The sequence below is a fragment of the Nyctereutes procyonoides genome, unplaced genomic scaffold, assembly GCF_905146905.1.
Source record: "Nyctereutes procyonoides isolate TBG_1078 unplaced genomic scaffold, NYPRO_anot_genome, whole genome shotgun sequence".
In the NCBI taxonomy this organism is placed as follows: domain Eukaryota; kingdom Metazoa; phylum Chordata; class Mammalia; order Carnivora; family Canidae; genus Nyctereutes; species Nyctereutes procyonoides.
Genome location: NW_026575042.1, coordinates 23,702,809 through 23,730,512, shown reverse-complemented (window position 1 = coordinate 23,730,512; position 27,704 = coordinate 23,702,809). Strand labels below are relative to the sequence as shown.

Genomic DNA, 27,704 nt, shown 5'->3' with positions numbered 1-27,704 from the left:
GAATTTTTATTTAGACTGATTTCATTCTCAGAAGTTATTTTCTGTTCTTTTAGAAGTTGCAATCTTGTTTTATGGATTAAACATCTTTTATCTCTCAGGCAATCATTTTTTATTTACATTTTCCTGTTCCCTCTGTGTTTGTATGTTTCTTTTTAATTTGTTTTGGCCCTCACTTTTTTTTAAGATTTTATTTATTCATGAGAGACACAGAGAGAGAGAGAGAGAGAGGCAGAGACAAAGGCAGAGGGAGAAGCAGGTTCCCTGCAGGGAGCCCAATGTGGAACTCAATCCCGGAACTCCAGGATCAGGCTCTGAGCAGAAGGCAGACGCCCAACCACTGAGCCACCCAGGTGTCCCATGGCCTTCACTTTCAAGCTGGAGTCTGATCATTATGTTAAAAAGGCACTAAAAAGATGATTAGTAGCTCTGTGTGTTTGCAGGACTCGTTGACTTGGTTTTCCAAAAAGAAACCTTTATTTTTTCCTATGAAGTGATCAGATGATGAGACAGTTTTTATTTTGGTGGGATCCCCAGTATCATTTTCTTTCCTCTAGACTATTTAGAATTTCCAGAGAATAGTAATCATGGAAATAAGAGTTGACAATTACAAAGCACTTAGCAATGTGCTGGACACTGTTCTAAGTGTTTTATATGTATTAATTTATTTAGTACTCAATGACTTCCACAAAGTAGGTGCTTTTAACACCACCTCCATTATGAGCAAAATGAGGCAGAGATGTTGAGTGGCAGAATTACACTGCTTAATAAACTGGCAGAGACCTGAACCCAGGTAGGCTGCTTTTCAAATCTCTGCTCTTACTCATGATCCTCCACTGCGTCTCTATGCACGGCCTACAGGAGAGAGGGCTGGCTTTCACCCTCACTGTTGGCCCTTCAGAGGGCCATTGGGAGAGGAAACTAGGCAAATTACATTACAGAAAGTACATTTTACTTATGTATGTCTCGTTTTCAGCATGGACCCATGTCCCTGCCTTATGTTGGCCTTTTATTGACTATAAAAACTGCTTTGGGAAAAATAAATCCACAGATTTGGTGGAAAGGAGTAGGAGCTGGTGCAGAGAGGTAGGGAATCAGGGTAGCATAGGATAGAGAAGTGGAACTAGAATCCAACTGTGCTGAATATGAACTTACAACTGATCTTTTGATTTTCAGATCCAAGTTTTACTACCCTTTTTTCCAAGGGTTGAGTTTTTCAGGGATTATTCCAGGAAAACCAGATCATATCTGGTAGAAAAAACCACCTGATTTCCCTCAATTTCCTTTTCTCCTGTGTCGCAAAGTCAGTTGCTATATCTCCATTTCCTGTTTTCTAAAGTTTATTGAAATTTCTTAACTGTTCTCTCTTCTCTATTTTACTTTTCCTTATGGTCTATTATCTTAAAAAAAACTATTATAGGCATCAAAAATCAGAAATTCAGCTTTGATATTAGTATCTAAATACAAAATTCAAATATCACCAATTGCCGCAACATTGTCCTTTATAACAAAAGGAACAAACCCAAAATCACAGTGTCATTGGTCCCTCTGAACAGCAGATAACATGCTTAGACACATAAGAGATTTATTAGGGAAAACACCTGAGAAAGATAAGTGGGGAGAGTGGGACAGCTGAGGGTGAGATGGAGAATACTGAGTAGGGAGAACTTTCAAGCCGTAACACTTCTAAAAAGAGAGAGAAGAAAATATTAAGAAGGAAGAGCTTGAAGGGTGCGTGGGTGGCTCAGATGGTTGAGCAAAGGACTTGATTTTAGCTCAGGTCATGGTCTCTGGGTCATAGGATTAAGTCCCAGGTCTGGCTCAGCAGAGTCAGCTTGGGATTCTCTCTCTGCCTCTGCCACTCCTCCAGCTCACACCCTCGTATGCGTGCACTCTCTCTCTCTCAAATAAATAAAATTAAAGAAAGAAAGAAAGAAAGAAAGAAAGAAAGAAAGAAAGAAAGAAAGAAAGGAAAGAAAGAAAGAAAGAAAGAAAGAAAGAAAGAAAGAAAGAAAGAAAGAAAGAAAGAAAAAGAAAGAAAGAAAAAGAGTTTCAGACTAACTTAAAGTGCTGAGAAAATTTTGGCCAGGCAAATGAGTGGTCTCTGAGACTTAGTTTCCCATTAAAGAAATCCCACTGGGTAAAAAGAGTCCAGTCCTAGGAACCCTGCCATGTTCAATCACTGGGAGCATGGATGCTGCAACAGCTTCATGGGGGCAGCAGGAAGAGGCAGTCATTTGGGTATGTTCCCCACAGCAGGTACTCCTGAAGGGACATATGAACCAGGCACCTCCAGAACCACCACTCATGCAGAGCATTTAGTTGTTCTGTCTCTTTGGTCCTGTCAGTTAGGAACAGTTCCTGATACTTCCTTGTCTTTCATGACCCTGACATTTTCTGAGGACATGCCAGTTATTTTATAAAATGTCCCTCAGTTTAGGTTTGATTACTGTTTTCTTATGATTAAAGTCATACATTTTTGTTAGGGGTATCACAGAAACAGGGAGGACACATTGTTAATCTGTCCTATTACTGATAGTGTTAGATTTAGTCATTAAATGAAGGTGTTATCTGCTAGGTTTCTCTTCTGTAAAGTTATTTTTCCTTTGTAATTAATAATTATTCTATGTAAATATCCAAACTCTATGTATTCTATGTAAATATCCTCACCAAACTTTCACCTACTGTTTAATATCCATTGGTGATTCATGCCTAAATCATTACTCTGATGACTGCCAAATGGTGACTTTCCAATTCCATCATTCCATCTACATTTATTAATTGGCAATAGACTACAAGGAAGCTTTCCTTTCTTTCTATTTATTCAATCATTCATGTACTTACATCAGTCTGGGCTCATGGATGTCTATTTTACTCAATGGCAATTTTATTCAATGTCCCAAATATAACAGTCTGGTTCACTAAGAGTTTCGTCAAGCTTATTTCTGTGCTCCTTTGATATATCTGCATTATTCTTTGAGAATTTTCTTACTTTTTGGCCCTTAAAGGTATCCCAAGTTCATATTATAGTGTACCAACCCTAGAGTTAGCCATTCTTCCAGAATCCTGATTTCTTTTAATACAGATTAATACTCAAAAATCAGAATCTCGTTTTTGGTGTGCTCACTGCTACTAAACATTGCTGCTAGGTTCTCTTAGAGGATACAGGTTAGAAATGTATGTATGATACACCCCCCCACATACTAGTATTTATATCAATTTTATAATATTCCATTTTATTAAATATGTAGATATGGGTTTGGACACGGTATCTCATGAGTTTCCATCAATTACCTCCAATTACAATCCAGTACAACAGGATTCCTTCTATCATTCTCCTTCTCTTTTTCATATTGGTAACTTTTTTCTCTATCAGTGAGAAACCTGGCTCCTATTATCCTCAATATATTCACTTACCTTCTCAAGCCCTCTGGATGTAACCAAATTCCCAACAGCACTGACCACCTCCTCACTCAGCCACCCCCTTTCTCAGCTTCTAATCACATCAGTCTGGCACCATTTGGCCACCTCCTCAGCCAGTCCCCACTATCACAGCTTTCAGTGACCATCTCATGTAATTGGTTCTCAAGATTCAAGTCAACTCAGAAAGGTTGGTAACAAGACACTTTTAACTACCAAAGACCCACTGACCCATAATCATCACACCACCTTCCTCTCTCCAAACTCAGTATGGGGTAGCATAATGGTCCCATCTCTCTCATTGGGCCTTGGTCAAGAACATCCTGTTTTGCCCATAGATATCCTTATTTCTGGACATCTTGGAAAAAAAGTTAGGAGTGATAACATCAATTTCTTTCTGCTCAGAAAGCCCTGAACTCAATATGCAAATGAAATCACCCACTTCTCAGAATTTTGCAGACATTGGTTCTTTGCAAATTCTGACAAAATGAATCTTTTCCCCAAAAAGCTATGAGGTACTCTTAGTGATTGGGGAAAAAATAAGGCACCCTCATTACATGACATTTATTGTATTATAAAAACAGTTGTCTATTGGTCTCAGGTCTATAGACTCTAAGTTCTTTAAAAGTAGGCATTTTGTAGCCTGATGCCTAATATACAATCTAGTCATTGTAGACTCTATAATTTTTTTAACCTTTATTTGAACCTCTTCTTCCTTCCCCTTTGTGCCTCAGGGCTCAATATTATTTACTAATGCACTTTGTAAGATTTAGTTGGCTTGTCTAAGAACTCAATGTTTCTGCCATAGTTGGTGTACTAGTGGTGATTAAGGGACAGTCTCAGGATGTCTTGGGGAAATAACCACTATGGAGATTTTGATCTCTACCAGAGTTTTTTTTTTTTTTAATTTTTTTTTTATTATTTATTTACAATAGTCATACAGAGAGAGAGAGAGAGAGAGGCAGAGACACAGGCAGAGGGAGAAGCAGGCTCCATGCACCGGGAGCCTGATGTGGGATTCGATCCCGGGTCTCCAGGATCGCGCCCTGGGCCAAAGGCAGGCGCCAAACCGCTGCGCCACCCAGGGATCCCTCTACCAGAGTTTTAAGAGCCAAAAGCCCTCTTGTGGGTTATACGGAGAGGACCTCTTTTTTACCAGAATCTTTGTAATTCTTGAAGGACAGTCTAAAAATCTCTCGCCAGCCACTATTTCTTGGAAACTTTTCCTGAATACAGGTCCTTATGCTATACATCAATAACTGTTTTACTTGAAGGACTAGAAGGCTAAGGGTGTCTCATAAATCCATCAGAGCAGACCCTCACATACAGCTCAACACCAACTTTGGGCAGCAACTTCAAGCAACAAAAGGATAAGTGTCCTTACATTGTGATATATCTGCTCTCCTTCCCTCAACACCAGAAAGGCCTCTGATTGAGATAAGCTCCCCAATATCCTAACTACACCATAATGCAAAGCAATTGTCTTCAAGGGTTGATTTTAGCGGGCTCTTCACAATAGGAATTTCCAACTGAACACTCCTCATAGTCATGTGCTTGAAACTGGGTTTTGAACTCCCCTAAATGCACTTCCTTCCTTTTCTTTCTTTTTTTAAAGATTTTATTTATTCATGAAAGACACAGAGGAGAGAGAGAGAGAGAGAGAGAGAGGCAGAGACATAGGCAGAGGAAGAAGCAGGCTCCACTCAGGGAGCCCGACGTGGGACTCGATCCTGGGTCCCCAGGATCACGCCCTGGGCCGAAGGCAGGCGCTAAACTGCTGAGCCACCCAGGAATTCCCCTTCCTTCCTTTTCTGAGACTGTATGGACTCAGGAACATCAAATAGATGACCATCTCATCCCTTGGTGAGGATGTTGAGGGATCACACATCCTTCCCCTTTCAGCTGTGTGAATTCTACCAAGCCTACCAAGAAATAGGTAACATACATAACAGAAAAACAGTTACAAGCATAAAGACAATTGGAAATAGGGAAGGCTTCCCAATTCCTTTTATATCAGCATTACTCTCATACCAAACTAAAAGAAATATGGCATAAGAAGGAAAACTACTGTTCAATCTTACATGGGATCATAGATGCAAAAATGCTAGTAAAATACTAGCAAATCAAATCCCAGAATATGTCATAATAATAGTATATCAAAACCATGTAGGGCTTAGCTCAAAAATATGGTTTTTGAAAATTAACAATTCTAATTTGGAAAATATGTATTTCAGCAAATGTGAGGGGAAGCCTTTTAAGTTTCAAACTCTATTCCTAACTTTTTTTTAAAGATTTTATTTATTTATTCATGAGAGACATACACATACACAGAGGCAGAGACATAGGCAGGGGAGAAGCAGGCTCCATGCAGGGAGACCCATGTGGGACTCGATCCTGGGACTTCAGGATCATGCCCTGAGCCGAAGACAGACGCTTAATTGCTGAGCCACCCAGGCATCCCTATTCCTAATTTTTAAACATTTTTAGCAAACTGAGAATGAAGACTGGCATCCTTAATTTGATATATCAGAAATCTCCGGCAAAAATACTTGATAGTGAAACATAAGAATCATTCGCATTAAAATTTGAAAAGAGACTTTACTTTCAACATTGTATTATTGATCATAAGCAATGTAATGAGATGGGAAATAGAGATAGGACATATATAAGCTGAAGAAGGAAAGACAAAGTATCAATATGGTTGCCTACCTAGAAAATACAAATAATTGTTAGCTAGGATACAATGGAAAGTTACTCAAATAAGAGGCCTGGAAACTATGAGCAGAAGGGAGAAGGGGAAGAGACAAAAGGAGGGAAGAAATGTGTTTTGTTTTGCAGAACCAATAGTTCCAGCCAAGGAGATGCCCAGCTAGGTGTTTCACCTGATAGCACCTTGCTAGGTGTGTTTTGCCTGGTAACCCCTTACTTGAGTCAGTTTGAGTTGAATTGGAGCTGAGGACCTGCAAAGAATCCCCCCTGAATTGTCCTGTAGATACCTTTGATTCATTATAATACTAAGTTCTCCTCCTATAAGCAGAGTCTTCTGTCATTTTTTTGAACATACAATGTATGCACTAACATGTTAACACACTAGGCATGTACAATTAAACCAAAAGTGCATATGCAAGCTCCCTGCCCCTGCCCCCAATACACCAAATAAAAGTTTCCTATACTAACCTAATAGGGAGATGATGCTTTGAGAGATATTTCCTTGTCTTGTAACAATTAAAAATTCTTTGCTTTCAACATTTCCTTGGGTTGTGCTCAATATGAAGCACCCCAAGCAGCAAACCCCTTGAGTTCACTTACATAATGATAAGCAATTAAACCTAATAGGAGTCGACCAAGATGAACAGATATAAGAATAAGAACAATGGAAACAAACATATGGAACAATCTTCAATCTCATCACAAATCCAATAAATGTGAATTAAAACAATGCCTTACAAATCATCATTAATTTTTTAAATTTAGTGGTACAATCTTTTAGGAAGGGATTTGGCAACAGTAACTAGAGAAAGATCCATCCTTTGGCTTCTGCTGAAACTCTATCCTAAGGAAATATTCCAAGACATATAAAAAGATGCATACATAAAGATATTCACAGACTATTTTTATAGAAAAATCTGGGAAGAAATCTAATGTCCAACAAAAAAGAGGGTAAATTACCTAAAAAAAAATCTTAGATTGGCTTAAAGAAATATTTTTTTTATCATAAAAACATCTTTTAAGGTTTCTGTAATAACATTGAAATTGTATTAAATCATAATTAGTAAAAAATCAAGAAAAACAATTTGTATGTTTGGTATAACAACTACATAAAAATGCATTTGGAGAAAAGTATCACAAGAAATGTAGTATAGTCAAGAATTCACTCTTGGGTCTGAAGTTGTGACTTCAAATCCTGGAGCTACCAATTCCTAGCTATATGACCTTGGCCAAATTATCTAATTTGCCTCAGTTTCTCCCCTGTAATATGGAATTCAATAATAGCAGCTGTCTCATAGGGTGGTTATGACAGTAAATGAGTTTATACTTGCAAAGCACCAGGTGTAGTGATGTTGATATAAGCTGCTAATAAACATTCATCTGAATGCAGTAGAGTACGGGAAGGCATTGTGTTAGGGTGATAAGATTCTGGGTGTTTTTGTTCCTGTTGTCTAAGCTTTCTATAATATTATTATTTTTTATAGTAAAAATGGATATTTTAATATTTAAAACATTATTCCTAGTCCACACTAATCTCTCCTCTCACCTATATCCTAATTCCACTCCCTCCTGTTTATCTAGGATCTGGTTCCACCCACTATCTCCTTTGTGTTATCTCAAACTCTTCTACTGATTCACTAAATAAATAAATAGACTCCTAAGTGAACCTTTACTCCCTTCTCTTCACTGTTGCACTTCTTAAGGAAAAACAAAATTCACAATAACTTTCTCCAATTTGAATTTCCCATTCACTCTTCAGCATATTAGAATCTGAATTCTCTTTCCATTATGCCATTCTAACAATGCTGCTAATTTCCTTAATGTCCAAAACTAATTAATCTGCATCCTCTTTACCCTATTACAGGTGTTTTAACACAGCCAGTCACTTTCTCTGTGAAACTCTCCTACCTGTCCCCTATCACAGTAAGAAAGGAGGATGTGACGGGAGGAAGAAGTACGGATTTTAGTATTGCCTCTGTTGGAAACTAAAAGCTGGTATCTGTCCGTGTGTGAGATCAGGTCTGGAGCGGTAGACTACAGAACCAATCCAGAAAGAAGAAGTGGGAGTGGTCAAGTGAAAGAGTGTAGCTGGGGAAATCCAATAAAGGAACCAGAAAGCAAAGTGGGTCAAAGACAAAAGAACACCCTGAGTCCCAAGGGGGAACAAAAAGTCTGCAGACACAGAAAAAAATTCTGCAGAATCCCTGTGACCACTTTCAACAGAATTGTATTGTCAAATCTCAGTGTGTGGACTCTTTTATTCTCAGAATACCTCAAGGATTTTTCTTTTATGTTCCTCAATACCCCCCTCTCAGACTCACATCTTTCTTCTCTGACTGTTTTCCCATTTAATCATCCAGGCTTCCTTCATCATATATTTAAATGACCACTATATGCCAGGCATTGTGATATGCCACCCAGCTACACAGTAAATAAGGTAAAGGCCCTATCTTCAAAAGCTCACCTAATTGACATTTCACAAATGTGTTTCCCAAGGTTCTTGCCTAAACTTCTATTCTACCCATGGCTCCAACTGTTTCACATTACCAACCATCTCTCTGGCTTCTTCGTCTGATATCTTGTAGATATTTCAAACTCAGGATAGCCAACACCAGATATTCATTTGCCATCAAACTAGAAGAGATCATCATCAACCTAGAAACTCCTAAGTCATCCATCAGCTTTCCTTTCACCACATAGAAGAACAACTGGATGGCAATTCCTTTTTTTCTTTTTAAAGATTGTATTTATTTATTCATGAGAGACAGAGAGAGAGAGAGGAGAGAGAGAGAGAGAGAGAGAGAGAGAGAGAGGCGGAAGGTGAAGCAGGCTCCATGCAGGGAGCCCGATGCAGAACTCAATCCCAGGACCAGGGGATCATGACCTGAGCCGAAGGCAGATGCTCAACTGCTGAGCCACCCAGGCATCCCGGCAATTCCTTTTTTTAAAAAAACAACAACTTTTTCTTTTCTTTCTTTCTTCTTTCTTTCTTTCTTTCTTTCTTTTTCTTTCTTTCTTTCCCTTCCTTCCTTCCTTCCTTCCTTCCTTCCTTCCTTCCTTCCTTCCTTCCTTCTTTTTCTTCTTTTTTTTGTAGGCTCCACACCCAGCATGGAAGCCAACATGGGTGTTGAACTCACAACCCTGAGATCAAGACTTGAGCTGAGAACAAGAGTTGGATGCTTAGCCAACTGAGCCACCCAGATGTCCCTGGATGGCAATTTTTAACAATATCATCTCCTAAAAAGCTTACAAAATTGTATTCTCCTCTCTTTCTAACTCTACATTAAGTTCCATCCTAATTGCTTTGATTAAGCCTTCTAACTTTTTCCTGTCATTAAATATCTCCCCCTCTAATCCATCGTTACTACTGATATCAGAATTATCTTTCCGAAAGGCAAATTTTATCCATCATTACTTCTGTTTCCATATGTTTTACTCTTATATTTTGGATGTTTAGATTTCTTCCATGTATTTTTCATTTGTATCAACACCATGCTGAATAAAAAGAATTGCTTATATTTCTTAAAATTTCTTTAATTTTGGTTATGTTCTCTGCCTTTCTTTGCCAAAAGCGCTCCAAACTTTTTTTCCATCTGACATATTAGTTCAAATGAGCCCAAATATTTCTAAATTAGCTCAAATATTTCTTCCTCTGCAAAGCCTTTTCCAATTCCTTCAAACAGAGCTGCCCAATCTTTCCACTGAGCTCTGTGCTTAGAGTACATTTCTATTAAGAAATTATCACATTTGTTTTCTTTCTTTTTTTTAAAGATTTTACTATTTATTTATTCATAGAGATGCAGAGAGAGAGAGAGAGAGAGAGGCAGAGACACAGGCAGAGGGAGAAGCAGGCTCCATGCAGAGAGCCCGACGTGGGACTCCATCCAGGGTCTCCAGATCACGCCCTGGACTGCAGGCAGTGCTAAACCACTGCGCCACCGGGGCTGCCCTCACATTTGTTTTCTATTCATTTGAACACCTATAAAACAGTTTTTAGTTATCAGTCTCTAACATTGTAATGAGTGCCTCAACCTAGAGTATATGGATAATGTATATTTTTTTGTTTTATATTGCCCTGTATCTAGCAAAACGGGCACCAGCACCACCACCACAAGTCTTTGCTGAAATTCAGGGTAACTCACAGAATAAATAATGAATGGGGAATTTTTTTTTTCCTTTTTTCCTTCATTATATGACTATTAGGATGCAATATGTATCTTGGTGAGAGGGTTGAGAAAATGCAGATTAATAAATAAAATGAAGGTCAAAGGAGAAAGGCAGGAGAAATCAAGAGGAACCACTGGTGTGCATAGAACACAAAGCTGAAATCTAGGAAGGGAGGCAAAAAATGAGACGAAATCAGACAAAGTGAAAGCTGGAAAGAATCCAGTGGGACAAGGAATATCAGAAGCTCAGGGAAAGTTTTGACTCTATGAATCCAAACTCATCAGTTTATCATTTTGATTAAGACATGGATATACATAGATCCTGGGAAAGTACTAGGGGGAAAAAAAAAAACACTTACACTTGGCCAGCAAGGCATCCGATCAAAAAACTTCCCAGAGTATACCGGTCTGATGCGATCTGGAGGCTCCACTCCTGGTTCAGCGTTTTCAGCCTCCTTTCTCTCCTTGGGTTGTTGGGCAAACTGACTCTCAGTAGGTTCTATCACCAAACCTATTTGGGGCCCTGTTTCATCTGGCTCTTCTAGTTTGGGTAGACCAGTGTCCACCTCCACATCCACAGGAGGCTTCGTCTCTGCACTGGGCTTCACCACCACACAGGTCTGTTTTTCCAGTTCCTGTCTAGGTTCCATATCCAAAGTAGGCTGCTTCTCCAGTGAAGCCCTTAACCCTTCAGAGGAACCAGCCACAGAAACTTTCCTGCTCCTTAGAGTCTGTGGACTTTCACATACCATGCCCAAGGGAGGCTGTATTATCCTTCCAGAACATCCTGCCAGAAGACACTCATTCTCTACACCCTTTCTTCCTGGCAACATACCTGGAGAAGATTTTGTTTCCTGGGAGGCTGATACCCCATAGACTCCTAAATTACTCCTCTCCGGGAGGGTTCCAGAAATATTCTGTCTTTTTAATTTCATTTCAAGCTCCATCCCCAATGGAAATTTTGTTTCTGGTGATGTTATCCTTTCTTCAAATTTGTTACCAACCAGGAGGCTCTCCCTGCATGAGGAATCTTCTTTTCCTAATCCCACTCTGAACCCTAACTCCCTTATGGGAGATCTTGCTCCCATAAGGACCCCCCTCTCTCCTAAGTCATCCTTTCCTTCGTGGGTGAGCCCAACCTCCATGCTCCGAGGAGATTTCCTCTCTGACACCCTCATTCCTTCAACGTCACTCATCTCTAAAGGAAAAGCTGTACCTGGCTCAAGGGAAGTTCCTAATATCTTGTGGTGCCTCAACCCTTTAGGGGACCCCAGTCTCACGAAAGAACACATCTCCACTCGGACTCCCTGCCCACAGCTTCCTGCCTACTAATTTACACCTAGCGGAGTTCACCGAGGAAAGCCAATGAAAGTCTGTTTACCCGGTTACCTAGGAAACGGGGGCGTGGCTTGGCGCTCAATTGTTTATCCAGGCAGGTCCCCGCCCATTTCTCCCACTGGGGCTCGCTCTGTTTCTCTCCCTCTCCCTCTCCTTTCTCTCCCGCTCCTACTTTCTCTCCTTCCTTCCCTCTCTTGTGTTTTCTGCCAGCTTCCTTACTAGATCTGGAGGGCAAGAAAACTTAAAGGACGTGGTCTTGGGCACTATGCTCACCATCTTCTCTTTGGTTTAGCAAGCAACTCAATTCCCCTGGGATGAATTTAGCCATGGGCTTCCTCCGGGCAGTTGGCCTATTAATTGTACTGGTGATCAGGGAATAAGTAGTCATTTTTCTGGTGGTGACCATCAATTTTAGGTCCTTCTTTGTGCAAGTACATGCATACTGCATGTAGTTCTTTTAGCCTAAAGAACTACTTTAAATTCCGTGAAGTGATTATATTTGGTACCTGTGGAACAGAAACAAAGTCTTTGAGAATATTTACATTTTAATAACTAGCCTTTAAAAAGTATTTAAATATATTAAAATTTGAATGTGTTACACAACACATATTGTCTTTTTAAAATATTGTGGCAGACAAACTCGTTTTAATCATGGGATTTTCTTTAAATTGGGGTTACACCTTTGTTAGGTTTTAAGTTTATTTATTTAAGTATTCTCTTCACCCAGTGTAGGGCTTGAACTCACGACCCTGAAGTCAAGAGTTGCACACTCTTCAGTCTGAGCTGGCCAAGCACCCTCTTTTTATCAGGTTTTAATGAAAGTGTATTTGGAGAATACTTGCCATGTTCCACACATACAGAGGATACAAAAACACTTAGCTTAGAATCTGAATAGAATTTACAGGATTCTAGTCTTTTAGAAACTCTATGAAAAACTTAAAAAAATGTTTAGGACATATTATTCACATTTGAAAAAAATTGTATATTGTCACTCTCAGATACTTAATATAAATATTCTTCTCCCCCTAAGCATTTTAAGTGACTGGATAGCATGTAAATGAAGGTATGTCTGTATGTATAAGCATTCAATTCTTTCATTTTTCAAATAACTATTTACCTACTTTGTGTCAGTGCTAGGAATATAATGAAATATAAGGCAATCCCTATTTCTTGGAACTTGTACTCTAGTGGGGATAGATAACCATCCACTAAACCAATAAATAAGATCGTTTCACAGTGACAAGTGTAATGGAGAAAGCAATACTTTGATATGAAGGGGCACTACTTTAGAATTGGTAGGCTTAGAAGTCCCTTAAGTAGGTAACTTTGGACTGAGGCTTGTATTAAGCTCTGCAAAGACACAAAGCTTTTAAACATGACTAGCTCAAGGTCCTGTTGTCTTCTCATTGCCTTGCCACCATGCCTACAAATCCTTACATTAGAATTACCTTAGGTTTGTCTCAGATGGTCCCAGTTAAAAGAACACGTTACCAGTCATTACCATCTTTGATTCACTCTTCAACTATTTCCTGGAAGAGAAGGTAGAAGATATAGGGTAAGAGTCCTGGGGATGATAGACACAAGGTGCTAGGGATTTCTGAGTGGTATTTAGAGATTTGAGAACAAGGGAAGCACTAAGGGCTTTCTTCAAGTCTGTAACTTTATGTAAGGCCTGTCCACTTTGTAGCTGCCTTAACAAATTCTGTCAATAGGATTCTGCATTTGACACTAAAATACACGCAATTATCAGTCCTCCTTAGTTACCTAGAGTTAGGAAAAAAGCACAGCCATATTATGAATGTCAGCACCAAGAGCAAAGCTTTACTGTGGCATATCAGTCTCTCCCAAATTGCCAGTGAAGCTTAGAAGTGCTAGCCACGGGATCCCTGGGTGACGCAGCGGTTTAGCGCCTGCCTTTAGCCCAGGGCACGATCCTGGAGACCCGGGATCAAATCCCACGTCGGGCTCCCAGTGCATGGAGCCTGCTTCTCCCTCTGCCTGTGTCTCTGCCTCTCTCTCTCTCTCACTGTGTGCCTATCATAAATAAATTAAATTAAATTAAATTTTAAAAAAAAAGAAGTGCTAGCCACTAGAGCAGCATTCTTCAAGGCAACCATTATAACTAAACTATAAAATACTGTGGGATGTATTCAGGAAAGAGGTGAATTAAAAGACTCAATTGGTAGAAAAAATAAATGAGGAAGCAATATCCTAGAACAATGAAATGGGGAATTCCTAATAATTTATAAATTTCACCATCCATGTGTTATTTGTAAAGTCTTAAGTCAAAGTTTATCATTCTAAATGTAATTAAGTTCACAAAATTTTTTGAAGTGCCTATTATATCAAAGATCCTTTACAAGGAATTGAAATGATGAATAAATTATTGTCTTGGTCCCCAAGAACTTTAAAATCCTTATGAGATTTTATTTATTTTATTATTTTATTTATGGGGCGGGGGGAGCAGAGAAAGAAGGAGAGAGAGAATCTTAAGCAGGCTCCATGCCCAGTGTGTCAGGAGTCCAATGCAGGGCCTGATTTCATGATCCTGAGGTCATGACCTGAACCAAAATCAAGAATTGGATACTTAACTGACTGAGGCACCCAGGTACCCTCCTCCCCCAAGAGATTTTAGATTCCCTAATGGGAATGAAAGCCTGAGAAAAAAAGTCTAGGCACTATAAAATAAGGCAGATAGATATTAGAACCATTATAGAGAGTAAAACAAAGTATTGTGAAACTACTGGAAAAAGATAACCAAATCCAGTAGGTTTGAACTGTGTGAGTTCATTTATATGTGGATTTTTTTTCAATATACAGGAAAAATTTTTGGAGATTTGCAGAATTTAGTAAAAACTTGCAAATGATATAACCTAGAAATAGGAAAAATTAAGAGAAAGTTAGGTGTTAATTTAAGAATAGAACATGTAATACATATAACATACAAAATACATTATTGGTAAGGTTTTTAGTCAACAGTAAGCTATTAGTACTTAAGATTTGGGGGAGTCAAACATTATATGCAGATGTTCAATTGCATGGAGGGCTGGTGCCCCTAACCCCTGCATGGTTCAAGGGTCAACTATATCCTCAGATGTGATCAAGAACATCTTGGCCAAAGTGAATCCTGCAGTGATGGGCAGCAACAGCGTTCTGGAAGTGAGAGAACAAAGTGATCAAATATGTCAACAGATGGGAACACACAAGCAACATTCTGGGAACACAGAGTAGACTGTTATGATTAGGGTGTAAAGCAAGAGTTTGGGCAAAGGGAGAAATAGGATGAAAGAAATGTGGGTTGGGACTAGATAACTTTGGACTCTATTTTGCAAGTAAGATATCATTGAACATTTTTGAATGTAAAAATGATTGAAAAGGGATCCCTGGGTGGCGCAGCGGTTTGGCGCCTGCCTTTGGCCAGGGCGCGATCCTGGAGACCCGGGATCGAATCCCACATCGGGCTTCCGGTGCATGGAGCCTGCTTCTCCCTCTGCCTGTGTCTCTGCCTCTCTCTCTCTCTCTCTCTGTGATGACTATCATGAATAAATAAAAATTAAAAAAAAATGATTGAAAAGATAGCAGGGGTGTGCATTAATTTCTGTTTATATGATATCACCATAGCCCAAATTTTGAGATTAGATCACAGATTTGGGGATTATAGAATTTTTGATATTAGAATGAACAATGGCTTATGAAGGAAAGTGGAAAGAGTGAGGATGATTTTGCCCTGTCAAGTCCAGGTGACTGGAAGCCAGTGAACGAAGCAGAAGCAGGTTTGGACTGGAATAGGGTTTGGTTTGGGACATACTGTTGACATGCCAAGACTGATGTGCCATATCCTATTTCCTGATTCTTCCTTGGATTGTCCAAGAGATATTAACATGACTAACATATTGTATTGGAACAACCTCTTAGGGATAAAGTGCCACAGATACCATTTAGGTATGACACATTGTGCTCTTCTGGTTAATAACTGGGGAGTTGCTCTCCAAGACTGGCTGTTCAGGGGTTCAAATCATCTTCGTTGACAGAGAATCCATGGGCTACTTTGCCCCAAGTGCACACCCTAGACAATCAATGTTTATAGTCTCAAAACAGGGCTACACATGGTAAACTGCAAACTGAAAAAGTAGCCCTTATCCTGAAGAAAAGTGAATTTAACATTCTACCAAACTACAAAATGAATTCTTTTGTTTTGTTTCAGATGCCTGGCCAGAAACTATTGGACGGAATTTAACCAAAGAAGGGTGTGTTACGTAGTTCTGCAGTAGAGGGTGACAAATGTTTTGAGTTGCCTTTTACTGGAATCCTGCTTAAGAACTCAGGTTCTAGAGCCAGCATGCAGGTTTGAATACAGTCTCATTACCAGCTCCGTGGTGATTCTGGGTAAGTTCCCCCATCTTTGCTTCAGATTCTTTACCCTTAAAACAGGCACGCCTCATTCATTAATTCCACAGCCAGGAACTGTGCTAGATAGACAGCGTTGAGGACCACTTGGGGGAGTCAGTATTTCTAAAATAGGAAGGCAATTAGTTTCAGATATTCGTTCGAGTGAAACCTTGGTAGGGTTAAGGGTGAAATGGAACAACTCCTGTAAAGCACTCACAACAATAACTCGGAAAGGAAAACCCTGAGTAAAAGTGGGCTATGAAGATTCGCTCCCCCCACACACACCAAAAATAGGTAACATGTGAATAAAAAGCAAGTTATTAGTTTTAAGATTTCCTCTGCTATGCAGAGTCGAATCCTCTTCCCAGGAGTAAATACCACACCTTCACCACCCATGCTTCCCCTTAGGGCATGTTGGGGGGCGGAGGGGGCTCTCGCACGTACTAAAAACGCCTTCCCCAAAAAGCCCCTGAGCCGAACGGCCAGGGTTGGGGTGTTGCAGAGTAGGGTAAGCGGCACGGTGAGCTAACATCCACAGAGGGAACCTCGCCGCCCCGCAAGGGCGGGGAGCGACAAAGCCGAGCTCTCTCGCGCTTCTCCAAAAGCAAGGCAGTAAAAGAGTTGCACCGCTCGCGGCCGCCGGGAGCCCGAGACCGCCACCCAGATAACAATGGCGCCGGCAAGGGCGGGGCCGCGCTCGCCGGGGATGTGGGAGGAAGAAGGAGGCTGACTCCGACCCCTGGAGGAACCAGAGGTCACGTGACACACACACCCCCGCCCCCGGCCTCCCCGGCCTCCCCGGCGCCGCACACCAGCCCCAGCCGAGAGCTTGGCGAAGGGGCGGGAGAGTGGATGGGGAGGTGGGACGGGCCACGGCGGAAGTGACGAAGGGGCGCAGTTCGCTACGTGCAGCGACGTGGCGGCGAGGCCGGCGCCGGGCGGCGGAAGTGGCTCCCGCGCTGGGACTCGAGTGTTTGTGTTTTGGTTCGCGACGGAGCCCGCGGCTGGCCTGAGGGGAGGAGGCAGAGGAGGGAGGAGGAGGAAGAATTAGTCGGAACTCGAGCGCCGGCGGCGGCGAAGGAGGAGAAAGGAAAGAGGAAGGCGGAGCGGAGAGAGGCGGAGACGGAGTCGGACGGGGGCGGCACCACGGCGCGATCCCCGCACGGTCCAGTCTGAGGGGAGCGGCCTGAGGAAGAAACGCGCCGCCGCCGCCGCCGTCTAAGCCACCGCCACGGCCTCAGCCTCTTCTCGGGCTGCGCCTGGGACCTGCTGCTGGGAGGCTTGCTTCAGCCCCGCGGCTCCTCGTGCTGCGGCCTCAGGTAAGCAAACCGTCCCTTCCCTGCCTAGAGCCAGTCGGGACCCCAGGTTATACGCTGCCCTCAGTCTGTCTGCGGCCCTGCCGTCACGGAGTCCCCCGCCCATTCTTCCTTATCCGGCGCCAGTGCCCTGGACCAGAGCTGTCGAGCCCGGCGTCTCGGCCTGCGGGCCCTGGTGATTCATTCCTCAAAGAGCTCTGGCGACCGGGATTTGCGGAGTGGCTGAGGGAGCGACGGGTGTCACCCTCTTCCCTTCTCAAGATGGCGGCCTGAAAGAGTGCCGGAGGCCGCGGTTCCGTCTGGCCCCTGTCCTGGCAGTCCTGGAGGGGGTGGTCCCGGCCGAAGCCAGGCTAGGTTCAGGGAAGCGGCATGGGAAAGATGGCCAAGGGGCCTGCGTGGGTCTTGCTTGTTCAGGCCATCCGGAGTTTGGTATCAGTTACTCAGGTAACTCTCCAAGGAGGAACTGGGGCCTATGGCAGGTGTGAATTTGGGGAGCTCCGCCTACCTTCGACTTCCAAACACCGGTAATGGAGGGAGGAGGAGGCTCGTCAACATGGTCTGCTTAGGGACTGTCTCATCTGTGAGAAGGTGATGAACCGCAGCTTTAAGAAACTCAAGACAGCTAGGCCGCTGAACACGCACCGTGGGTAGAGAGAGACCTTATTAAACCTGTCCTGCCGTTCTCTTCCCTTGGAAGCTGATAACCCCCCCTCCCCACCCCAGACTTTCGGAGTGTAAGCTCCGAATGTCATAATTCACATATTTTGGGTTTTGTTAGTGTCAAATCAGTTGCCTGGTTGGGGGGGGGGAACAAGTGTACAACACTATGGTAATTCAGGAGAGCTCAGGAACTATTTTTAACGTAAAATTGGGATAATATGAATTCATAGGGATGCTGTAAGCAAAATTCATCAAATAGTGGTTGGCACGTAGTATCTGGTTAGCTGCTGTTATTAATACTATTTTCAGTAAAGAGCACCAAGAGACCTTTAGACTGCCACTTAATTCTCAAAAAAAAATCAAAAGATTTAAAAAGCATCTTATGCAAAATCTTCGTCTTGCCAAACAAAAGTTTCAGTAGTGAATACAAATGAATGCACATGATTTTTAATCTTACTCTCATGTTAACTGTATCTTTATAACGAGATTTACTTTCTGCTGGAGAGCGTTGGAGGGGGGTCATATTCCAACAGTTTTAACCCTGTAAAGGCAAAACTAAAATCGTAATTTTTTATTGAGAATCTCATGTTTTCCCTGAAATTTTGGACCATGGAAATTCAGAGTATGTTGTCCTTGACAAGTATTTTAGTTTGCTGTTTTGTAGGTAATGATACAATTGAGAAGCGTTTCAGTTGGTATTGAAGTATCTGAAGGTGTGTTGGTGCACATTCAGTGTGTATGATCTGTTGATACTTGGTCATTTCATCAAAGGGCCACTTTAATTTCCAATTCTCAATCCCTATTATGTGTTGGTCCCTGTATTGGAGATTTTTTTTCTTAACATATATTCTCTCATCTAATTCTCCAGCAGGTATTTGAGTTAGGCACTTTGGAAATGGAGACTTTGGTATAGCCAATCAGGATTAGATCCCCAAATCTCATATGTTTTTTTTTTAGCTTTGGGGGTGGGGAGGCGGTCAGTGTAGGGATTGGAGCATTTTTTTTGTTACAGAAAATAATTTAAATATATAGAAGTAGGGAGAATAGTAAAATGAACCCATCACCTGCTTTAAATTATCTATGGCCAGTCGTGTTTTATTTACATCCCTACTGTTTGGAAGCAATTCAGACAGATCATTTCATGTGTAAGTAGTTCAGTATGTATTACTCAGGATTCTGCAAAGCTGCTGTTTAGATAAGTCAGCAGTGATTTTATTGTCTCGAATGTAAGGTCTCATGGATATTAATTCATTGTCCAAAGAGACTCTTATATAAACTAATTTTATAAGGAGGGCAAATTTCTTATGAGGTACCTAAGTGAGATATAACAGGGAACCATCAGGTTTAATGAGCACATAATCAGGTTTTAGCTAAAGATGGGAGAAAACTGATTTGTGAGTAGATTGGAAAAGAGTCCTTTAATGTTCCCTTATTCCTTTGAGATTGAAAATTAGTATTAGATAATAGAAAAATATAGAAGTTGCCATTTAGGCTAGGTTTTTCTAGATGTGTTAAACAGACAATAGTGACGTATTTAATAAGTAGGCCCAAAACTACAGGAAAGTTTAAGTAAATAAGACACTACTAAGCTCACCACATTAAAGAACCACTGTTAACACTTTCATGAGTAATGTACTTGAGCACATAAGGAAACAATTTTAAGTCTTTGAGCCACTAGACACATAAACCTGAGAGCTTTAAAATACTTGTTGCTTTAGAATTAACATTAGTTAAGCAAAAAGTGTACAATTTAACAGAGACCTTCACATAATAATAGCCAGCATTTATTGAGCTTTAATGTGTTCTAGGATCTGTTGTAAGAACTTTCTATTTATGAACTTCGTTTTCCCTGAAATTCTTTTAATCCAACTAGTCTGGCTCCAGAACCTGAACTCGAGTCACCTCTCAGGTTGACTGGGTTTGAAACTCAGCTCTTTTGTGGCTCTGTCACAGCTCTGTCACAGTAACTGTGTGACCTCAATCAAGTTACTTAACCTCTCTGTGCCTGTTTCCTCATTTTTAAGGATCGTAGTAGTCTTACAAGATTGTTAATGACTGTGTTAGTTAACTACCTGGCACAGTTAAGTCTTTAATAAAGATTAGCTTTAAATTTTTTAAAAAGCTTTGAAAATTACAACAGGATTTTAGGCTTACTTAAATCTCATATCTTTTTATTATTTCATTACAAAGATAGTGAATTTAAATTGTGTTAAATGTCCTGTGGATGTTAAAATTATGTGATAATATGTTATAGACAAAATTTACTGAAGTGATTGTTAGATTTGTTTACTGATTTGTGTATTTAATTACTTAATATTTGTTTTTGTGCAGGTTTCTGTATATCCAGAAAGAAAAAATTTGACACATTGCATCCTGGAAGTTCATTTAAGAGACTGAAATTAGGGACTTCTTTCAAATTTGGACATGGCTAATCGAGGAGCAACAAGACCCAACGGGCCAAATACTGGAAATAAAATATGCCAGTTCAAACTAGTACTTCTGGGAGAGTCTGCTGTTGGCAAATCAAGCCTAGTGCTTCGTTTTGTGAAGGGCCAGTTTCATGAATTTCAAGAGAGTACCATAGGGGGTGAGATTTTATTTTTTCCCTTCATTTAATTGAATTATACATTGACAAAAATTTTGCATTTCCAGTTGCATGATGATGAATACCTAAAATAGGTCACACAGTGAAGAAAACTGTTCAGCAGACTTCAAGATTTAAAAATTATCTGGATTTTTGTGTAGGTAGCATCTTCCTACATTTTGATTTCCTGGTAATCCCCAAGATGGCTGTGTAAAAGCTGGAATACATATGCAAGCATGAACAGAGTCAATGTCCCAAGTAGTTGAATTTGATCTGATACCTATTCCTTGATAATGATTAGAGACTTCTTCAAATTAATATGCATTTGTGCTAAATTATATTGGCTTTAGAATGAGTAATGAAAATAGTAAAAGTTAACCTTAAAATTCTAATTCTATATAGTTGGACTATTTATAAATTATACTGATTAGTAAAATTAATTAAATTGTTTTAAACTTGCATAAGAATGCTCCTAGATTGAAGGAAGAGAAAAAGTCAAATGATCAATGAAGAGGGACATGAAAGGGAAATGGGACCTGTCGGGAAAGATGAAGGAGGGGGGAAGAGTGTAGAGTAAGCACTGAATACAATAGTGTTAGAGCTGAGATGAGGGGAAGGTAAGAGGCAGGACAGAGACAACTAATAGTGCAGTGTTGTGGGTAGAAGACAGGAAATTTGATAGTTGAATTTAATCAAATTCACAACTATAGCAGTGGGGCAGAACAGCCTTTTCAGGGCCTTGGTTTCATCTGTCATATGAAGCTTTTGAATTGGGTAGTATCAGGAAGCACAGCTTTAAGATCAGTATTTTGCAAGGGGCGTGTAATTAAACAGTACTGTATTTTTAAAGGAATACATAAGTGTATTTTAACCTCATACATATAAAAAATCAAACTTATGCATGAGACTGATGACATGTAACAACTTCAGATCTATTAGAAGTATAACTCTATGTTGTGCATTTGGTGTTTGTCCTGAAGTACACTTGGGAATTTTATACATAGTTCAAATCCTTCCAGTAAAATAGTTTGTAAAACTATACTACCTCTTGGCTTTGCCTGCATACGAGAAATATACTACTTAGGTGGTATTTCCACTTTAATAGACTAATTTCCACTTTATTAGAATGAGTGAGGATTATCAACCTCTTTTGTTTTTGTGTCTATCAAGTTACACAGTGTTGTGTTTTAGTGTTTTATGAGGTTTTTTAAGATTTATTTATTGAGAAAGAAAGTACCGGGTGGTAGGTGTGGGTAGGGGCAGAGGGAAGAGAGAATCCTCAAGCAGACTCCCCACTGTGTGTGGAGCCCCTCAGGGGGGCATGATCCCAGGATCCTGAGATCAAGGGTCAGCTCTAGCTGACTGAGCCACCCAGGCACCTGTAGTGTTTTATGTTTTTATAATGGGTGAGCATCAAAAATGTGGTCCATGATAAGGGGCTTTTGAGTTAGAAATCTAATGAACAATATACTATACATTCTTTGTGGTATCTTTGTTAATATATATGTATGTATACATACCCACAAACATAAATATTTGGTTTAGTAATGAAATATTACCTCTCAAGGTAATAACACTTCTCAGGTGGTTTTCAGGGGCAGCAATTCCCAAAGAACATATGCATTTGAGGCTATAATACCTGGGCCAGACAAGATTGGGCCTTGATATATGCCACCCTCCCTCTTTTCACAGTACATACTAAAATAACAAAAACACTGAAGTACTATAGTAAAGAATTGAATTTCTGGGAAACTACAGGAGCCTCAGCAGCCTCAGACTAGAATCTTTGTTTTTGTTTTGGATATTATGGTCATCCAAATTTATTTTTTCCTATTGACATTTCAAGGGAGGACATTAACAAGAAAAATTTAACCCTGTATCAATGAGTCATACATATCTTCTGATACGTGTATATATGCATATATAAAAATCTCCATTTCCATTTAATACAAATTAGCTTGTTTACATTTCATTAGTTTTTCAAGTTTTTTGTTCCTACGTGTAAAGCTTCCTTAATATTCTACTTGTACAGATCAAATCTAGCTTTTAAAATCAACTTTAAAAGGAATTTATATACAAACTTCTGTGTCAGTGCATATTAATATCTTTAGGAGGTATGGTGCCATTATGATTACATCCATTATGATTACAGCTGTGATTACTAGTTTTTGGTTTTGTTTGGAGACATAATTGACATAAAACATTGTGTAAAGTTAAGATGTGAGGCATTGATTTGATGTTTTTACAGTGAGTGCTGTTCTTTTATGCTCTTTGCTAACAGCTCTTCCCTCTTAGGAACTTTGATAGTATTCTGTTTAAGCATTCAAGGATTTCAAGGTTTAAGCAATTTAATGATGACCACAACGGGTCCATAACTTGTAATATATATTTTTGTTTTGGCTGATGTGTGGTAAGATTTATCTAAATGAATTTGACCAAATGTTTTGCATTTTATCTGTGCTTGATTTTTTTTGGTTGTTTGTATCTAGTAATATTCGTTATGGTGTGAAGACTCACCTAAAATTTTCATCTGTTTGTGTTTTAATGTGGGAATCATATGCTATACTCTCGAATTTGTGTATTCTAGAATCTTACATTCATCAATAATATCAGGGTAGTTTATGTGTTTCTTCTTAGACATGATAGCTTAATTTCAGAATCCATGTTGTCTTGCAGTGTCCTATACAATTTGCCCCTTGACCCTGTAGCACTCACAATGAGGTTAGGTAGTTAGGTTGTGGGTTAAGCATTTTGAGGAGTTCTGGCTTATCTGTAGGACTTTAAAGTCTGCTTTGAAGTCTTAGTGTTTAAGACAAGCCCAGAAGGTTAGCAAGGAATATTAATGCTCAGGTGGTTGTCTCCTTCCTACTATCTCATCTGGAGGCTTAGTATTGCTTCAATAAATATTTTTGGGATTGGTGGGCCATCTTTCACTTAACATCTTAAGTAGCTAAAGACTTTAAAGATTTCAAGTGAGGTACTTTTGTCAAAAAAACTACTTGTTTTTAAACATATTTAAATGCTATTTTTAAACAAGTGGATCTTCGGTGTAAGTCAGAGCAGGATTAGAATATGCAATGAAATAAGATGCAGGCATTCAATTTTTTTTCTTTTGAAAGATAAATGTCTTATACTACAGTTTAATTTTGTATGCGCTGATCATCAAAGAAAGGTCAGACGTATGGTTTAGGTTATAGAATTATATGTAAGAGCATTAACAGTGTTCCTCTTGCAGGTACTGTATTTTTTGAGCTTTGTTTTAGAGCATTGGTTCTCAGAATTTTACCAGGAGCATCTATATTACCTGGAAATGTGTTAAAAATGCAAATTCCTGTATCCTATATTGAATCAAAACACTGAAGTGGAACTAGTAATCTTATATTTTAACAAGTCTTCCAGGTGATTCTGATGCATGCTGAAGTGTGAGAACCACTGCTTTTTGTATACTGAGTAATCAATATTACATTTACACTGAGGTGGTTCTTAGAATAATTGCTTTTCTTTTTTTTTTAAACTGACAGGGTAGGGTTTTTAAAAATGTGTTATTCATCCCACTCCTCCAGTTTGAAGATTACAAGTATTTTGTCCTGGTTATATCAAATATTATTTGTATGGAAACCCCTTTCCACAAATCTGTTAACCTATTTAGGCCCTATAAAGAGAGTATGGCTCCTTCTGTCCCATCTGGGTTGCTCTGCCTTCTCTCTACTAAGGGACTTTAAAATATCTGTAGTTTTTCAGTTATCTGTACCAGTGCTGTTCCCCCTTAGTGTCACAAGTAATCCAGGACTGATTATACCCTAAATTAATTAGAGTAACAAGTGCCTTTTTAAATTGTAGTTCCAGCACTTAGTACATACCAGCTGCATGATATTAGGAAACTCATACTTGGCTTTATTTTCCTCTTACATGAATGAAAATAATGATACCTAACTTGAAAAGTTTTTGGTAAGGATTAAATGAAAGTACATATAAATTTCCTGGCTACAGTGCCTAGCACAGAGTAAAATGCTTATTTAAACTATTACCACTACCGTCACCACCAGTACTTTTTGCTGAGTCATTTTTGTCCCTGTTGTATTGTCACAACGTGGCATTATTTTGGAATCATGACTATTCCATCTAATGCATGGCATTTGATTTTAGGATTTGACAATGTTAAAAAAATTTTATGTTTAGATTTTCTTTTATTGGAAAATAAAGCTTCTCATTAAAAATTATAGGAACAAAAAGGATTTTAAAAACCTTATAAGCAAATACTTATTACTAAATTTGAGCCTTCCTAAAAATGAAGTTTCTGAAGATTCATGTAAGTAGATAGTATGAGCATTCACAATTTCTTAAAATTCTGCATGGTAAATTCTTACTAATTTTCCCCCTCCATTTATTGGTTTTCATAAAGTGGTTAGTCATGTACATTATGTTAAATGCATGCCACCCACGTGAACCAAGTTATTTGTGGAAGTTTTCTAAGATAAATTATACTGTTAAATAGAATACTAAATGTATTCAGATATTAAATTTGCTTCAAAAACTGAGAAAGAAAAGCCAGCCAGAAAATTTGAATTGGAATGTCATCTTACTGTAGTAGTAAGCTTTCTATTTGCCCTTCACTTGTTAGCCTTCAGAAACACTGTATATAGATGACCCCCAGTTTATAGTGGTTTTAGTTAAGCTTTTTCAACTTCATCATGGTGCAAAAGCAATACAGACAGTAAAAACTATACTTTGAATTTTGATTTTCTTCCAGGTTGGCAATATTCAGTACAGTACTCTTGTGATGCTTGGCTGTGGCAGCGTGTCCTAGCTCCCAGTCAGCCACATGATCACAAGGGTAAATAACCGATACACTCAGAGCCATTCTGTACCAGTAACAACCATTCCATTTTTCATATTTAGTACAGTATTCAAAAAATTACATGATAAAAAATAAAAATAATAAAATAAAATAAATAATAAAATAATAAAATAAAAAATTACATGAGATAGTCAACACTTTATAAGATTGTGTTAGATGATTTTGTCCAACTGTAGGTTAACATAAGTGTTCTGAGCACATTTAAGCTAAGGTAGGTTAGGTGTATTTTTTACTTTGACTATTTTCAACTTGATGATAGGTTTATTGGGAGTAACTCCTTCATGAATCAAGGAAGATCTGTAATTGTAACCTGTACATATATTGCCTTTATCTTTTCATCTACACATTGCTCTCAAATACTTTTTTTTTTTTTTTTTTAAAGAGAGCACGGGCAAGCGGTGCAGGATGGGGAGAGGGAGAGAATCTTAAACTTAAGCATGGAGCTCCACGTTGGGCTCCATCTCACAACCCTGAAATCATGACCTGAGTGGAAATCAAGAGTTGGACATTTAACTGAGCCTCCAAGGTGCCCTTCAGTTAAAAATACTGTTCAGAAAGGACGGCATACCTAGCGTATTGTTTTTAATTGGTGAGAAAAATAGTGCTTGAAATGTTCATTGTTCTTTCTAATACAGTGAGGATTAAAATTTGTGGAAGTTAATAATTGGTTTCAAGTGGAAAAATATTATCTTTATGCATATACTGTTTTCCTTCTAGAAGGTATATATTCAGTCAGTATTTGAGATAGGTTATATTACTCTGAGAAGTTGGTAGAGATTTGCTACTTTTTTTTTCTTTCTTTTTTTTTTTAGATTTTATTTATTTATTCATGAGAGAGAGAGAGAGAGAGAGAGGCAGAGGGAGAAGCAGGCTCCATGCAGGGAGCCCGACGCGGGACTCGATCCCGGGTCTCCAGGATCACACCCTGGGCTGAAGGTGGCGCTAAACCGCTGAGCCACCTGGGCTGCCTGAGATTGCTACTTTGTATTAGCTTGTACCAGTTATGCTCTAAAAAATGATTTTTTAAACAGTCTAAACATCAATTCTCCAGTATCCTAACAGTTTTAACTGTTTAAACAGTTTAAAATGTTACCCGCAACTACTTAAACATTGCTATAGATTAGGAGTCTATAAGCTTGTTTCTAATCCTGATACCCTTCTTTGAACACTTATGTGAGTCCTATTTGCACGTTTGTAAAATGAGAGGATTGAACTAAATAAGGATTCCTAAAGAGCAAAATTTTGTTTTTAGTGTGTACTCTCCTCCACATTATACAATCAATACAATTTAATCTTTTTCTCTTAAAATTTATTTCATAATTTGGGATTTTGAACATTCATTCATTCATTGCCCTCTGGTGCTGCTGAAGTGTTCAGAGCTGTTTGGTACAATGATTTTTGCCAGTTAGATCTAACTAGTGAATAGCCTCTGTTGATTTACTAATTTGCTACTTTATTCTGTCATGTACTGGGAAGTAAGACTGTGAAACTTCTTTTAAAATTCATTTTCTCAATAAATTTACCAAGTGCCTAACATTGTGCTAAGTACTAGAAATCAAAGATGATCTTATGGTTTAGGATGGCAGTACACATAAGGTATGAAAAATGATACTACATACCACTATTTTTTTAATTTATTTTTTTATTTTTTTAATTATTTATTTTTTTAAAGATTTTATTTATTTATTCATGAGAGACAGAGAGATGGAGAGAGGCAGAGGGAGAAGCAGGTTCCATGCAGGGAGCCTGACGTAGGACTCAGTCCCAGGTCTCCAGGATCACACCCTGGGCTGAAGGCGGCGCTAAACCGCTGAGCCACCAGGGCTGCCCTACATACCACTATTTAAATTAGGCCTAAACTTCCAGTTGATCTTCCTGTTTTATTTATTTTTATATATATCCCGAAAAAGGACATATATGTATATATATAAGAAGTATATTCTCAATTACATACTGAAAAAATCTAAGTTTTCATAAACTTTGTGGCTTGGACTTTATGACATCAGTTTTGGTTACATTCAGTCTATTTTGCTACCTTTTCTGTTGTTGACTCTGTTCTGAGCATTTAAGGTTTGTGGATGATTGACCTTTTATAAACACCAGAGGCCCATAAAAGATACTTGTTTTGGATGATGATTGGGTGTGGTGAGGTGGGAAGCTTTTACAGTTTGCTTTTAATAGAATAAGAATTCAAAAAAAAATAGAATAAGAATTCTGATTTGATAAAAATACAGGAAAACTTTGGTTTTGAAAAATGTTTCTTTTTT

General features: G+C 39.1%; 2 protein-coding genes across 2 annotated transcripts in view; one reads left to right on the top strand and one right to left on the bottom strand.

The window, feature by feature from the left end:
• The window catches only part of EFHB (EF-hand domain family member B), a 47,980-nt gene extending 36,348 nt beyond the window's left edge, over positions 1-11,632 (bottom strand). Inside the window, exon 1 of the mRNA XM_055321506.1 lies at positions 10,652-11,632. Coding sequence (XP_055177481.1) covers positions 10,652-11,584 — 933 coding nt within the window. The 5' untranslated portion in view covers positions 11,585-11,632. The remainder of the gene's footprint in view (positions 1-10,651) is intronic.
• A 5,329-nt stretch (positions 11,633-16,961) lies between these two features.
• Positions 16,962-27,704, top strand: part of RAB5A (RAB5A, member RAS oncogene family) — a 28,599-nt gene continuing 17,856 nt past the window's right edge. The window contains exons 1-2 of the mRNA XM_055321382.1: positions 16,962-17,338; positions 20,327-20,582. Coding sequence (XP_055177357.1) covers positions 20,420-20,582 — 163 coding nt within the window. The 5' untranslated portion in view covers positions 16,962-17,338; positions 20,327-20,419. The remainder of the gene's footprint in view (positions 17,339-20,326; positions 20,583-27,704) is intronic.